General features: G+C 51.2%; 1 protein-coding gene and 1 long non-coding RNA gene across 7 annotated transcripts in view; one reads left to right on the top strand and one right to left on the bottom strand.

Moving 5' to 3' along the window:
* Window positions 1-2,790: 2,790 nt before the first annotated feature.
* The window catches only part of LOC309850401 (T-lymphocyte surface antigen Ly-9-like), a 17,035-nt gene continuing 4,724 nt past the window's right edge, over window positions 2,791-15,101 (bottom strand). Inside the window, exons 1-7 of one of the 6 annotated variants that reach the window (XM_082704296.1) lie at window positions 13,495-13,659; window positions 13,122-13,215; window positions 9,096-9,446; window positions 6,485-6,757; window positions 5,872-6,213; window positions 5,501-5,678; window positions 2,791-3,339 (exon numbers count right to left, since the gene is read on the bottom strand). In XM_082704296.1, the coding sequence (XP_082560422.1) occupies window positions 3,270-3,339; window positions 5,501-5,678; window positions 5,872-6,213; window positions 6,485-6,757; window positions 9,096-9,446; window positions 13,122-13,215; window positions 13,495-13,566 (1,380 nt within the window). In that variant the 5' untranslated portion in view covers window positions 13,567-13,659 and the 3' untranslated portion in view covers window positions 2,791-3,269. Of the gene's footprint in view, window positions 3,340-5,500; window positions 5,768-5,871; window positions 6,214-6,484; window positions 6,758-9,095; window positions 9,447-13,121; window positions 13,453-13,494; window positions 13,660-15,101 lie in introns of those variants that run through there. The other 5 variants (XM_082704295.1, XM_082704300.1, XM_082704298.1 and 2 more) reach the window with 5 other exon arrangements.
* Window positions 9,457-11,882, top strand: LOC309850409. Its single transcript, XR_014304221.1, has 2 exons — window positions 9,457-10,530; window positions 11,287-11,882. It is a non-coding gene; the product is annotated as an uncharacterized lncRNA (long non-coding RNA).

The following is a 15,101-nucleotide window of genomic DNA, read 5'->3' as shown; positions in this document are numbered from 1 at the left end:
GCCCACCCCTTCTCCTCTAAGCCAGTCTGAATGGAATGGTGAAATAATGAGAATCAGCCCTCCCTCCCTCTTTTTAAACCAGTGACTAAAATCAAGCCCAGGGATACTGGGCTTGGACTGAAGATAGATCTGAAGCCTGGACTCTCAGTAGGAACATTTCCAAATCCATGTGCAGAAAAAGCATTCACCTCATGAGCTCAGTCAGCAGATAAAGGAAACCACCCGCGTGTTGGGGCAGGAAGCCACCTTTCACATCAAGGTCCATCAAATGCAGCACCCAAAGCTGTGTGGTTTGGGGTGTAGGAGCTGTTAATACAGCTCATAAATACAGAAACTCTGGTGGGGGAGGAAAGAAGGTGTCTGTACTATGTCAGGCAGGTGTTCACTCAACCGCGCACGCATTCCTTACTGGGCACCGCCAAGCACCAGATACTGTGCTGAACACAGAAAATAGAGCAGTGACTAAACAGAGGTCTCTATCCTTCCGGTGCTTAATTCTGAGGGAGGCTGTGAAATTGAAAGATAATAGCATAGATTTGGTCTTCCTCCCCGTTTCCTCCGAAACAGCTCCTAAAATCCCTGGAATCTTGAAAGAGATGAGTGGTTTTTTATACTAATGAGATGACTGGTGGTTGGAGGCGCCTGGATAGCCTCAGGGCTGGTTGCCTGGAGAATCAACGAAATTGTTAGAGGGTTGGAACTTCAGCCCTATTTTCCCCAAATTCCCTACCTTTTACCCCCAACATCCAGGGAAGGGAGAGAGGCTGGAGATAAAATTCTGTCACCAAAGTTCAGTGATTAATCAATCATGTCTACATAATGATGCCTCCATAAAAAGACCCCAGACAGAGGGGTTCAGAGGGCTTCCAGATTGGGGAGCACATGGAGGTTCTGGGGAGTGGGACACCTAGAGTGAGCACAGACACTCCACACACACCCCTACATACTTTGCCCCGTCCATTTCTTCCATTTGACTATTCCTGAGATGTTTCCTTTTGTAATAAACCAGTAATGTAGTAAGTAAACTGTTTTTCCTTAGTTCTGTGAGCCATTCTAGCAAACTCTTGACCCCCAGGAGGGAGTTGTGGAAGCCTTAGACTATACCTCATAAACCTCTATCAGAAGTATGGCGGTCCCAGACTTGTAATTGGCCTCTGAAGCGGGAGCAGTCTTTTGGGACTGAGCCCCTCACTTGTGGGATCTGACACTAAGTAAATAGTGTCAAATCTTCATTGACTTGTAGGACACCTAGCTGGTGTTGGAGAATTGGTTCGTGTAGGGGAAAAGCCACACATTTAGTGTCAAATGTGTTCATTTTGAGTAGAAAAGAACAGAGAAGTTTTCCTGTAGTTGGTGCATTAGAGAGAGAAAAGAGTTTCCTTTTTAGAAGCCAAGAATCAAATTATCTCCAAATACCACCACAGCAACAACGACTTGTATAAACAAAAGAAGCATAGTATAAGGATAACCTGTAATGGGGGCTGTTGCCAGGATCAGGGATGGCTTCTCCCACACAATGATGATTGAGTTGAAGTCTACCAGTAACTAGGACCTCCTTACAGGACAGGAGAGCTTTATCCGAGGGCAGAGCCCGTGCAAAGACTCTGGACACAGTGAGACCTGCAAGGAAGAAAGTCAGTGTGTCTGGGCCAGAGGAGTTGTGCTTCTAAAATTTCAGTGACTGCAGTGGGAGAAGCCCATTACAGAGGGTCAAGCAAACTACTTAGATGCAAGCAAACTCCTTAGAAGATGTTGGGAAGAAAGAATTTCCTCTGCTATTCAAGATCCTTCTAGCTAGACAAAGAATCAAATTGTCACAGACAGGTTGACAGGAGAAAATCAGATTTAGTTTTGTACAAATTAAATCCACATATACACGGAAATTCCAAAGACAGGCAAAATGGGGACCATGTGTCGACCTGATATAAGGAGAAGAGGATAGGGGTCTGGGACTTCGAAGGGAAGGAAGTCAATTCACAGGAAGGTGAAAAAGAATAAATGATAAAAAAACAAATGTCTGCCAGGCCACACAGAAACAATTGGACACAGAGAGGAATTTTAACAGAATTTGCTAAATTCCTCCCTGTCTGCCACCTTTAGTTCCTCTTATACTGTAGTTATCTATAGTGATGTTCATCTTCTTGCAGCTGGTCCTCTGTCTACATTCTTGGGACTGGGGGTTGTCAAAGCTTCTTCCCTAAGTCTTTTGAGCCTTGACTGTTTTCAGCTCAGCATAATCTGAATGCCAAGGTGGTTGCCTGAGACGGCCTGACAACAGAAATTTCAGGATAAGGATTCCATTTCCTTCCTCCTCTATCAAAAGCAGAAAGAAAACGCACACAATGGCACAGATCCCAAATGATGATGAAATCTGATAGTCCTTGGATCTTAAGAAAAAAGTTTCTTAACTCTCATCCATGACTTATTCATTCATTCAGAAAATAATGAAATACCTGCCATAAGCTAAGTACTCTATTGCCATCGAATTTATGTTGTGAACTAAACAGATACAGCTCTTGGAGCTAAACATCTTGTGGGGGAGACAGAAAGTGAGCAGAAAAAAAAAAATCCAACGAATCAATATGTATTTACAAATTGTGATAATTTTGACAAAATTGAGCTGGGTACAATGATTATGAATAAGAGAAAAGATTTGGATAAATAAGGTGATCAAAAGACTGCTCCAAGAAGATGAAATTTAAGTTCCATCTGGGCTCTCTTAGCCCATTTACTTCAAAGTTAACAGAAGAGGAATACGTATATTCACAACACTTAATCATCTCACAAACCTTTTTTTTTTTTTTAAAGATTGTATTTATTTATTTGACAGACAGAGATCACACGTAGGCAGAGAGAGAGCAGGGGAAACAGGCTCCCTGCTGGGTGGAGAGCCCAATGTGGACCCTGGGATCGTGACCTGAGCTGAAGGCAGAGGCTTAACCAACGGAGCCCCCCAGGCGCCCCACAAACATGCAACTTTTCTTAAATGAATAAATGAATAAGTCCTCTTTTCTGTCTGAACACTCTAAAAGGTGATTAAATAAAACATAAACAGATTATTTTAAACAGACGATATGTAGCAGTTTCTTGACAATTTTGAAGTGTATGTAAATGAAATAGGTTTTATGTATTAACAGGGACTGATTTCTCTCTCACCAGGAGATGCTGGCAGGTGGCGCTTCAGGGACAGAATTCTTTATCTCTGTGTCTCACAGGGTGACACCTTCTCACAGTCCTCTTGGCTTCTCCACTTGTCAGAGTCAATCTACTCAATCTGCAAAGCTCCCAGGATCAAAATGAGAAGAAATTCCTTCTTCCAGGAGTAGAGTAGGAAGGAAGCTGAATCAAACAATGACAACAGGTTAACCACTGGGGTAAAAGGAAGGGAAGACAAGAGACAGAAGACAGGCAGGCAGGGGAAGAGATTCCAAGAGGATTCAGGGGACTGGAGGCCCTTAAGGAAGCTGAGTCTGGGGGACAGAGATGAACTGGCCTCTGGGCCCCATGGAGAGGCAGGGAGAACATTAGTGTCCACAGCCAACTACCACGTTTCCTCGTGCCTCATTACACCCGGCACTGGCTGCTCCCCGAATCACTGTCGGATTCACATTTTCCAGGCCTATTCCATGCTGTGTATTGGAGATATAGAGAGGATAAAAATGGGCTTTGGTCTCATTCAAAGGAGAAGACAGACACAGGTGAAGCCCCTAATACAACATGTGCAGTACCCAACCAAATCATTAGTAGGGTCAGCTGCACCTTGTGACAATTGTGACAGTTCCCGGAGGACTGCCCATTCATCCAAACCTCTGTTTCACTCTACCATCAATTCCTAGAATAACACAAGACACCTTAAAAATGCTCTGGGGGTGCCTGGCTGGCTCAGCTGGTGGAACATGCAACTCTCGAGCTCAGGGTGAGGGGTCCAAGCACCACATTGGGCATAGAGTCGACTTACAAATAAAATCTTTTTGAAAAATGCTCTGGGTGGCTCAGTCAGTGAAGTATCTGCCTTTGAATCGGGGCATGATCTCAGGGTCCTGGGATCAAGTCCCACATTGGGCTCCCTGCTCAGTGAGGAGTCTGCTTCTCCCTCTGCTTCTCTTCCCCACCCCGTGTTCTCATTCTCTCTCTCTCTGACAAAACAAATTCTTTTTTAAAATGCTCTGTAAGGGGCACCTGGGTGGTTCAGTCAGTTAAGCATCTGACTTTTGGTTTTGGCTCAGGTCATGATCTCAGGGTCAGGGGATCGAGCCCCACATTGGGGTCCGCACTGATCGTGGAGCTTGCTTTAGATTTTCTCTCCCTCTCTCTCTGCTCCCCCCATCCCCACTTGCACACAGACACATGCTCTCTATCTCTTAAAAAAAAAATGCTCTGTCAGGTTATAAAATGCTCCTTCAAGGAATAAGTTGTGAGAGTGAAAAGTACAGCATAGGAAATATAGTCAATGATACTGTAATAACTCTGCGTGGGACACATCTTGGTGAGCATTTCATGATGATATAAATGTTGACTCACAGTGTTACACACCTGGAACGAATATTATACATTAACTATATCTCAATTAAAATGACAATAATAATCATCATAAATGCTCTGTAAACATGAGTTGCTTAAATGAATGTAGAAGGGATAATATTTTTATACCTTGATGGTGGGCAGACACCACAAGGTTTAAAGCAGAAAAGTAACCCGAGCATCTCTGTTTCAGAACTCTCCCCAGCAGCGTGACCAGCAGGGGGTCCAGAGGGGAGGGAGTGGAGTAACCGGGAGCTTGAGCACAGGCAAGCAGCAGTGGGAAACGGGGGTTCGTAACGACACCCAGCTTTCTGCCCCGGGGCAACAGAAAGGCCTGGGCAGGACCCTAAAGGACTGCGATGCAAGAGAAGGCGCCCCAGGAGCCAATGGCCCAGGGTTCCCGAGGAGAGTGGGCTGAGGAGAACGCAAGTGAGGAGTGGCCCTGAACTTAGTAATGAGGAGGCCGCTGGGGGCAGGCCAGCCACAAAGGGTGGAAGAGCAAGTGGTTGGTAAGGCACCAGAGACGGGAGCGGAGAGATGCTCGGAAGGCAGCCGAGAACAGGCAAGGGACACCATGAGTTGGTGTCACTGGGGCAGTGTCCTGCCACGGACTATGGAAACCGGGAGAGGCCGCCCTCGGGGCTGGAGGAGCACAGCCTGGGATTTCCATCTTACAGCAGCTCCAGGCTGCACTGAGGACATGGCCAGGGACGCCTGGGATGCCTCCTCAGTGGGCTGGGCAGGACTGCGTGGGCTGGGGGAAGCTCTTCCCTTCAGGGAGTTCCAAGAGTGAGGTGAGTGCCCAGGCACGGGGGCTGGGGCACTCAGGGTGGCCCCAGAGCCCGCATTTCTGCCACCCCAGAGACACTCCCTGCTGTGGAAAATCCAACCCTCCCTTCCTTCCCCCAGGAGGATAGCAGGTGGAGGTGCTGAGCCCCTGGCCCCACAGGGAGGAGGGCTCACCCCAGGGAGGGGTTACCTGAGCAGAGTGGCCCTGCGGGGACGGAGCTGGATCTCTGGCTGACCGGGTTGCTGGCAGTGCAGCGATAGCTGTCGCTGGCCCCCAGTCTCCAGGAGACGTGGAGAGTGGTTCCTCCGTGGGACATAACTGCCCCCTGGCCCAGGGGTGCCCATCTGTACTGAACGTCCTCTCCGGCCTGTTGCAGGGAGCAGATCAGAGTGATGTAGCAGGTCCCACCCTTCATGATCTGGGAGCTGACAGTGATATTGGGCTCCTGCAGCTTCTCTGTGCAAGGAAGGAAAGTTCGAGCTCTGAGCAGACTCTGGTCTGGCCAAGCAGGGGAGAGAGGAAAGGTCAAAGTTCAAACGTGAGCCCTCCACGCCCCTCACCATAGACACGCAGGGTGAAATCCTTGGTGATGTTGATCGGGGGACTCTGCAGGGTGATCCAGGCTCTGTAGCGGCCAGAGTCCTGCAGCGTCAGGGGCCTGATCTGAAGAGAGTAGCTGTCGGGGAGGGCATGCCACCGTCTGCTGCTCAGTGTCTGAGTCCCGGCAGCCAGGACGGGCTGGCCTCCTGGCCCTCGTTGCATAATGGCAGCAAGCTCTCCAGAGCTCCAGGTGACCTTTTCCACTTCCTGCCCAGCTGGGAGCTCCAGGGGCAAAATGGCCAAGTCCCCGAGGATACCGGTCACCGTCTCCCCCACGGTCTCCCCTCCCAGGATTCCTGGCCCTGCAGACAGACGGAAAACCACAGCTTCAATGCCAGGTTCTCCCCTATGCGCTCAGGGCCACCCAGGCCCGGTGGGGCTCCTCCTGCCCAAACCCCTCCAGCATTCACACGGGCTCCGGTGGGCCTTCCCCACCCTCCCCCGACCACACTGCCCCAACGCACCCAGCCCACTCCCTCGACAGTGTTCTTCCCGGGGCCTGAGCGGACTCTGCGCCCCACCTCTGTCCACTCGAGAGCCCCAGGGCACAGAGCGTGCTCAGGTCCCAGATACCTGGACATGAGGACGGCACTGAGACGGGGAGGGAGCTGCTGTTACTGACTGGGTTCTTGACCACACAGGTGAAGGTTAGAGCCCTGTCTCCGGGCCCTGAGGAAACACTGAGGACAGACCCTCCATGGGACACAACCGTCCGGGGTCCCCGAGGTAGCCAGCTGTAGGTCACAGAGCCTCTTCTGCTGTCGGCCACACACGTCAGGATGAAGATACAGTGTCCATTCTCACCGATCCTGGAGCTCAGTGTGACACGGGGCTGGGCCAGCTGCTCTGTGGGCACAAAATGAACCAACCGAGGACTGTGTGGCCTCCCTTCACAGGGCAGAAGGCACAAGGCATTGAGGCCAAGACTCTGCCTCCTCCTGAATATGCACAAGGAGAAAGGGAGGTAGAATCTGCCCACAGCTACTGGAGAGTTTCGGGCTTCACGAGGCCTGGCCGCCGAGCATCACTGATTCCCAGAACCACTGTGTGAAATAGGGAGCAGAGGTTGGGCACCTACTCTGTATAATGGGCTCAGAGAGCTTCAGGTAACTTGTCCAGAGTCCCGTCTATTAAATGAGGATTCCTAGATCCAAACCCAACGGATCTGTCCCCCAAGCCTGGGTTCCCACCCCCACACTAACTACATGAAGGTTGTGTGTACATACCTCACAGAACCGTGTTGTGATTACATCTCTTCTCAGGAAGGGTCTCTGCAGGACACCTCCAGCCCCCGGATGCCCAAGCTCCTAGAGGCCCATCGAGGCTCCCAGAAGATCTGGCCCTTGGCCTTTGAGGGCTCTCCCACTCCCGTGTACTCCCTTCAACCTGCACCCCACCCCTCTTCCCCCAGGACCAGGAGCTCAGATGCTTCCTTAAGGTTTCCACGTTCTGGCTGTGTCCCCAGGCCGGAGCCAGTGAGTTTGAGAGTGACAGGAAGAGTCGCTGAGAGAGTGGACGGGACAGGCTGCAGAGCCACGGCTGTGGGAGAAGTCTGCTCTGTTTCCTGCCACCTGACGGCAGCCCCAGGGGCAGCTCTACTGGGCAAAAATAGCCCCCCCCCAGAATGCCCCCTGGGGAGAAGGCAGGCTGGGTGACTTTGGGCTGCCTCCCCTCCGCGTGGTCCTCTGGAGCCCAGATCCTTCCTCCGCGACGCCCCCTGCAGGCCCCTTTCCCTCAGCATCCTCTCTCGCTCAAGCCCACTAACACAGGACAAACCAGACACTCAGGATGTGGCATCAGGGCGCCTGAGTTCTAATTCTGACTCTGCCACTTTCTATCTCTGGGTCACTTTTCTCTGAGACTGGTTTCGGCAGCCCAGAAGAAAAACCCGTCTCCTGCTGCCGGCTATAGGGCTGACGTGAGGTCGCAGTGACTTGGAGAGCTCCCTGAGAAGGACAAACTGCCGGCTGTTTCCTTCGCTGTTTCCGCTCCGCTGGGGCGGACGAGAGGGGCTCTCCCACCAGCCCTGGACCACCCTACTCCCACCAAGGTCCCCGAAGCCCCGGTGTGCCCTCGAGCTGTCTGAGAACAGGGCCATGGCCTACCCAGGCCTGCTTTGTGGCAGAAACGCTTTCTCCCCAGGAAGCAAGTCCATTTTCTCACACTAAAAAAGTTGCCTCATCAAATAGGAGTATTTCCCAGTACATGACTCGGACTGAAAAGCTTCTCTGCCTTTCCTCCGTCTGTGACCTTCCCCGTGTTCGTCCACACTCACACCTGCACCTTTTTGCTTCCCAGTGTGGGGGGGCAGCCACCTTCGCAACCTCGGCCACTGTCCCTCGGGCAAAGACTGGAACCACAGCTGATCTGAGTCTTAGCAAAATGCCCTGGGATCCTCCCAGAACAGGAGAGGACAGTGGCCCTGACATGCCGAAAACCCTCTCCGTCAACCCCACGGTCTCCCCTGGGATGCACTCCTGAGGAAGGAGCTTCCTGCTCCCCTGCTCCGAAGAGAGCTGCAGACCACCCCCAGAGCTGGTTCTCTGGCAATGGGGTGTTCCAGCCCCTGCATTGTGGCCAAACAGTACTTTTAGTTATTCTTTCTGGTGTGAGGGACTCAGGTTACTCTTTCACATTCTGTATGAGTAATGAGCGGTCTGAATCTAAAACTGGCTTACTGTGTCTTTACTGGCTGAATCAGTTCGCCCTCCTTGCTGCTGGGGCGCCTGCCCCCACCTCTGTTGTCTCTTTTGCAGTTTTCCCTCCTGAAACAACCCTTAAGTACCTTTAAGCAGCGTGACCCCAGCACTCCTGCACGTCTGCAGATGTGGCTGCCATGAGTTCCCCTCACCCGACAGACTACTCTCACTTCAGCCTCGAGCAAGCTCAAGAAGGCTGTGGCGCGACTGAGTTCTCGGGGCTGAGGTCCCTTCTCTGCCCACTACAGACACAGGGGCTCTGCGGCCACAGGCTGGGCCACATCCGGGGCCTTCACATTGCTCAGGAGATGCTCCCGGGCAACTCTACTTCACGTGGTTTCTCGTATTTCTTACAGTGAGTGTGCATTGTTAGCTTTGTAATCAGGAAAACTGTCAATGTTACTGAAACAGATGTGGGAAAGGCCGTGAGAAAGCCTGAAAGACGGGCTCCGCCCCACACCTGTGGCCGCAGGCGGGACACTCACCGTGCACTTGCAGTCGGTACTCCTGGGTGCGGGTGAGGCGGGAGCCCCTCAGGTTCACGTGGGCTCGGTAGGGCCCCGCGTCGCTCCAGCTCAGGTTGCTGATCTGAAGCGAGAAGCCTGGCCCCACCACACTCACACGACCCCAGTACCGGGTGTCTGCCTGGTGGAAGGTGTCTGGCCCTCCTGCTTCTGCCAAGGACACGGTGGCTATGGCCATGGAGGAGGAACGGGACATCCAAGAGATGCTCTCCACCGGCTGTCCAGCCTGTAGCTGCAGAGGCAGAGTGACAGACCCTCCTAGGGCCCCAGTTACTGTCACAGGGTCTGGGTCCTGTCCGGAAACCCCTGTCCCTGCAGAGACACAGATCAGAAGCTTCAAGGGCAGCCTGACTAAGCCAGAGGCTCACAACAGGCCTGAGAGAGTCAGGGAAGGGATGATTATTCCCATTTTATAGATGAGACCCCAGAGACCCAAAGAAATGACGTGGCTTGCCTCAGACGACATAGCTGGCTGCTGGTAGAACAGGGGCACAAGCCAGCCCCTTCCCTTCGTGGCAAAGTGGCCTTCTTCAGCATTTACAGTAAGTAATTCACACGTAAAACAATAATTCATAGAGGCTGGGCTAGGGCTGCAGATGCTGAGTGGAGCGGAGAACAAGGCAAGTTTCTGGGAGGTGCCTGGGGGACGAGCTCTGCGGTTACCCTGAGCCACCCTCTTGCTGATCCAGGCAATCGGTCAGAACTCAGTTAGCCCAGCCACATGAGCACGCGCCACCCCGCAGCATCCCACATCATGGCATGTCCAGTCTGTGTTGAGCAGAAGCGAGCTCTGCGGCTCCGCCTGGGTTCTGCGAGCATCTTCCTAGGAGGAAGGCTAGTGCTGGGCTGCCCAAGCAAGATGCAGGGGAGTCAGGGGACAGTCATTCAAGACCAAGCTACTCGGAAGAAGAGCAGAAGCACCACGGCACTAGTCAGACTGCCCAAGTTGAAACCCTTGCAAGGTACTAGCTGTATGATCTTGGGAGGTGACTTATGCCTCTCTGAGTCCTGGCTTTCTCACCTGTGAAGCAGGGAGTGCCATCTTCCAGGACTCTGTGGTCTTAAATGTTATTCAAGATTCTTGATGTCACTGGAACAAGCTGGTGACTGCGCCTTTGTTCGCGCTCTGACCGAAACTCACCAGCACCCTCATCGAGAAATGCAAAAAACCAGTGTTCAGTCGTGTGACCGTTGGAATATTTTTGCAACACTGCCACGCTGTCCCAGGAAACAGAAAATCTGAAACTGACCCAGGTGTGCGGCTCAGTGGTTTGGAGTGGCTCAGGAAGGATCTGGGTCCTGATTCAGAGTGGGACACAAGACCGCCCGCCGCATCGCTGTTCCCGGGCCAGGTGGTGAGTCACTTTGCCAAGTTGACCCAAGAAGTCCTGGGAGGGTAGGTGTGGGTCCAAGGGGGCTGCTGTCCTGGGGGACTGGGCACCCCAAGCTGGAGGCAGGTCTACATTCTGTGCCCCCAGCCAGAGTTCACTCAACAGCCTGGCGTCCACGTCTTCTGTGGGGCTACCTTGGCTGCATCCAGAGAATCGTGCACGCCGATGGGAAGCATAGCAGGGCGGCAGGTGTGCCTATCAGCGGCCCCCTCCTCACCCCATGTGGGACCTGAAATCCGGCTGGGGGACCCGCAAGGCGACCGAACAGTGTGGCTCCTCCTCCCACCTCAGACGCAGTAGCGCATCAGGCCTCAGTCAAGGGCTCCTCCTGGGCTGGGCTCCATACTTTCAGTCCAGCCCTGCCCACCCCGGTTTCCTTTAGCCTCTGCGCTTTTGTTGGCTTATTTGGGTTTAAGCATTGACTTCACCCAGATTCGTACAGATGCTGTGTGCATGTCTTTCTGCATAGTTCACAAGCTCCCCAAGGACAGTGATGGATGGGAATGAGTATCTGGGTGCGTTAGGCTCAGGGTTTGCTGCCGTGCGGGTGTGTGGAACCTCTTGGTCTGAATCCTGTTTCTGGATCCAAGTGAGGGGAGACACAGAGGGATCAGATCAGGACACGATCCCCATGCCAGACACCGTGCCCAGTAGGGTAAACACGTCCTCTTATCTGATGTCCCAAGAAGGTGGGGGGCTCTTCTTCCCATTTGAAAGATTAACATCTTGACACACAAAGAGCTTAAGACACTTGCCCCCAGTCCCCAGCTCAGAAGCAGCAGAAGTTTCATGAAGATCCAAGTTCACCCGACCCCAAAGACGGTGCTCTGTCAACCATGCTGTGTGGCCAGCAGTGGGCTCTCATCGTACCTAATTCCTCCCAGGGACCTGCTGACCCCCATTCCCACCCTACAGCCAGCACAGGACCTGACACACAAGAGCCCCAATGGATGTTTCCAGAACTGAACTGAACTGTGAACATTTTCTAAGGCAGGACCTGTCTTACCCATTATTTGGCCATGTGCCCGGGGGATGCCCCTGTGGGTGGGGACCGCAGAGCACCTGGCCTGGACGCCATGGAGAGGTGCAAGCTCGCAGATGAGCTTGCCCTGTGTGGGGGTAGGAAAGTGGGGATGAGGGGGCCCCGCAGGAATCTCCACGCCCGTTCTGGCCGTGGCCGAGGACACGGCTTTCCGAGTTCCCACGGCACCGCTGTATTCCCACAGCCAGCCGTGCTGCCTTCTAGACCGTGCACCACAAGATGTCCCCTAATCTCCCTGAGCCTCCGTCTGCCATCATAAAATATGTGTAATCCTGTGTGCCTTATCTATATCACAAATCTGTTGTGGGAATCAGAGTTTTGTTGCTGTTGTCGTGTTGTTGTTTAACTTAGATAAAGGTTCTTTATAAACTGTGATAGGTGACAAGGGCAGGCCACCCAAGATGGGCCACTGGGGCCTACTGATTATTTAAATAAGTGGCTTAAGAGCCAGTCCGCACGAGGACACTCAGACCCTCTGCTGTCCCCTGAAAGCAGGAAACAGATCTCCCGTGTGAAAGGCAGCCTGCCTGGACCAGGAGGGAAAGAGAAGCCTGATCACCAGAGGTGGGAAAGTTAGAGCCAAGAACGCTTACAAACAACCCGTGTTACTTTTTTACTAATTCACTCCCCCAGCACAAAGTCTGTTCAGAATTCCTTACTAATCAAAGTGCCCAGAGTTAAGTTTTCTTTGTCCTGTCAATTCCTCACAGATTTATTGTCTCTTTATCTAAAAAGTACAAAAACTGCTTCTTCAATCATTTCTTTTAGGTCTCAATTTCATTATTGGGCCCCCATGCCCATATCATAAAACCTTGGGTTTTTTTTTTTCTCCTGTTAATCTGTCTCACATAAATTTAGTTCTTAGTTCAGGTAGGAGACCTCAAGGGTAAAGAAAAATTTTTCCTTCCCTTCACTGCCGAGTTTTAAATGTATCAAGGGATTCACCAGCCGGCTTACAGGAGAACCCCTTAAGACTAGGGTGGGGACAACCCCAAGGCAGATGACATTCGTAATGACACACACTGGTTTTCCCCTGAAGGAGAATGAAAGCAAAAGCAAGACCAGAGCCTAGCCCCTCACGCAGCCTTCTCAAACGCTTCGTTCCCCAACTCTGGTTCCCAAGCCTATTTCTTGCCACCACTCAGGTCCTCGGGGACAGGAGCAAGCAATAAGAATCTAAAGGGACAGAAACAGCCACTAAGTGTCAGGCTGAGATCCCCTACTGGAGTCATTTTGGGGACACAGTAAGCCCAATTCAGGATGAAGGGTCACTCACGGGGGCTGGTGGGAGAGGGAGGAGAGGCAAAGAGACGTAAAAGGATCATGACTGAAATGGCAAGATGAAGATGGGGCAGGTCCTCGATCTCATGCCCCCACCGTCTGCCTGTGTGGGGATGCCCAGGGCTCCCTGTGACTCATTAGCAGAGGAAATGTGAGCATGACGAGGTCACAGTGTGGGCCTGCACGGTCTGAGATGGTAGCACGTGCAACACACACACACACACACACACACAGCCTGGCTCCCAGAGAGGCGGCACCTTCAGTGAAACTCACCCTTGGCAAGAGAAATGTGCAGCAGGTAGAGGTGCCTGGGAGGCAATGGCAGGAACAGACTTACCCGTGAAAGGACCAAGCAGGAGCAGGAACCCTGGTAGAGAAAGACCCATAGTAGTCACCAGCAGAATGGCCTCCCTCAGGACAGCTGACCAGCTGTGCTTGTGTGAATGTCAGCCCACAAATATTTCCTCTTTCTAGAGTTCACCGCAGTAATTGCGTGTAACTTTGAAGTCACAGGATGTAGACATGAGGCGACATATGAGAAAGGCCAGGGGAGCTATGACTTAAAAGTCAAAGCTGACAATGTCTCAGCCGTGCTTTAAAGCCTTCAGAAGCTCCCCCATCCCCTACAAGGCAAAATCAGACTCACAGCTCTGGGAGAAGAGGCTTTTCCTGTTCTCTTGCTTCTAGTCAAGCTTGACCTAATGCCATGTCGCCACATCTCCCATCTTGGGCTCCAGTCACCACAGACTGTTTCTAGAGTCTCCCCCAAAACCCCCTAGGATTTCTCAGCCCTGTACGTTGGCTCCCGCCAATCTGCTTCCTGGGTCACCCAGTCTCTGCCCCCCGCCTCACCCACCACACCCTAGGCTTCCTTTTTCATCCTTCAATTCCCAGCGCTTAGCACAGTGTCGGTGCATAACAGGGGCTTCTCACCTACATGGTTGCTGAGCGCATGGGCAGACACTGAGTCACCAGGCAGAGAAAAGCAGGCCGGGAATGGCTCAGAGCTGGGTGCAGTGGAGTGGACATGACGCTTCATGATTTGAATCATGCCTCTGCTGCTCAGTTATGATCTTAGCAAACTAATTCCCCGGCAATAAGACTTCCCCATTATCATTTATTTCCTTGAAGACGCTTTTTGTGCATAAAAAAATTATCCATAAGCTATTTTGTCTTTAAGACTTCATACTCAAGCTTCCCTACGACCCAGCAATCGCACTACTCAGTATTTACCCTAAAGATACAAATGTAGTGATCCAAAGGGGCACGTGCACCCGAATGTTTATAGCAGCAATGTCCACAATAGCCAAACTATGGAAAGAACCTAGATGTCCATCAATGGATGAATGGATAAAGAAGATGTGGTATATATACACAATGGAATACTATGCAGCCATCAAAAGAAATGAAATCTTGCCATTTGCGACGATGTGGATAGCACTAGAGGATATTATGCTTAGCAAAATTAGTCAGAGAAAGACAATATTCGTATGATCTCCCTGATATGAGGAAATGGAGATGTAATGTGGGGGCTTAGCGGGGGAGGAAAAGAATAAATGAAACAAGATGAGATCGGGAGGGAGACAAACCATAAGAGACTCTTAATCTCACAAAACAAACTGAGGGTTGCCAGAGGAAGGAGGCGTGTTGGGAGAGGGAGTTGGGGTTATGGACATTGGGGAGGGTGTGTGCTATGGTGAGTGCTGTGAAGTGTGTAAACCTGGCGATTCACAGACCTGTACCCCTGGGGATAAAAATACATTATATGTTAATTTAAAATTTTTTTTAAAAAGACTTCATACTAGTTTACAAAAAAAAATACAAACAAGCAAATTTACAACCTTGGCCAGCCTTAAGTGCAATTCAGCTTATGAATCACATTCTGTTTACAAATCTGGCTGCATTTAACCTCCTTTGGGTGACTCTTGATCGTATTTGACTCACTTTACAAGCTTATGAATTGATTTCTTTAAGGACTTTAAATCTCTCTATTGAATGTAATGTACTTAGTTTCCTTTTAAAGTACTTTCTTTTTTTCAGAGTTGAAAACAGATTTTATGCTACAGTGCTTCTGCTTGTTCTTCTTCTTTTAATATATAAGATGTAAATGTACTTTTAATACTATTATTTTTACTCCCAGAGAGTTAACACACAGGAGAGTTAAGCCGGTGTCGGGTACACACTATAGGCATTCAGCGCTTCCACGCGTCCTTGGCTCATCCCCAACACCTCTTACCCCCACCCCCCAACCAC

The sequence above is a fragment of the Mustela nivalis genome, assembly GCF_964662115.1.
Source record: "Mustela nivalis genome assembly, chromosome: 16".
NCBI classification, from domain to species: Eukaryota; Metazoa; Chordata; class Mammalia; order Carnivora; family Mustelidae; genus Mustela; species Mustela nivalis.
Note: the sequence above shows the minus strand (reverse complement) of the source record. Positions and strands in the feature narration are given on the sequence as shown.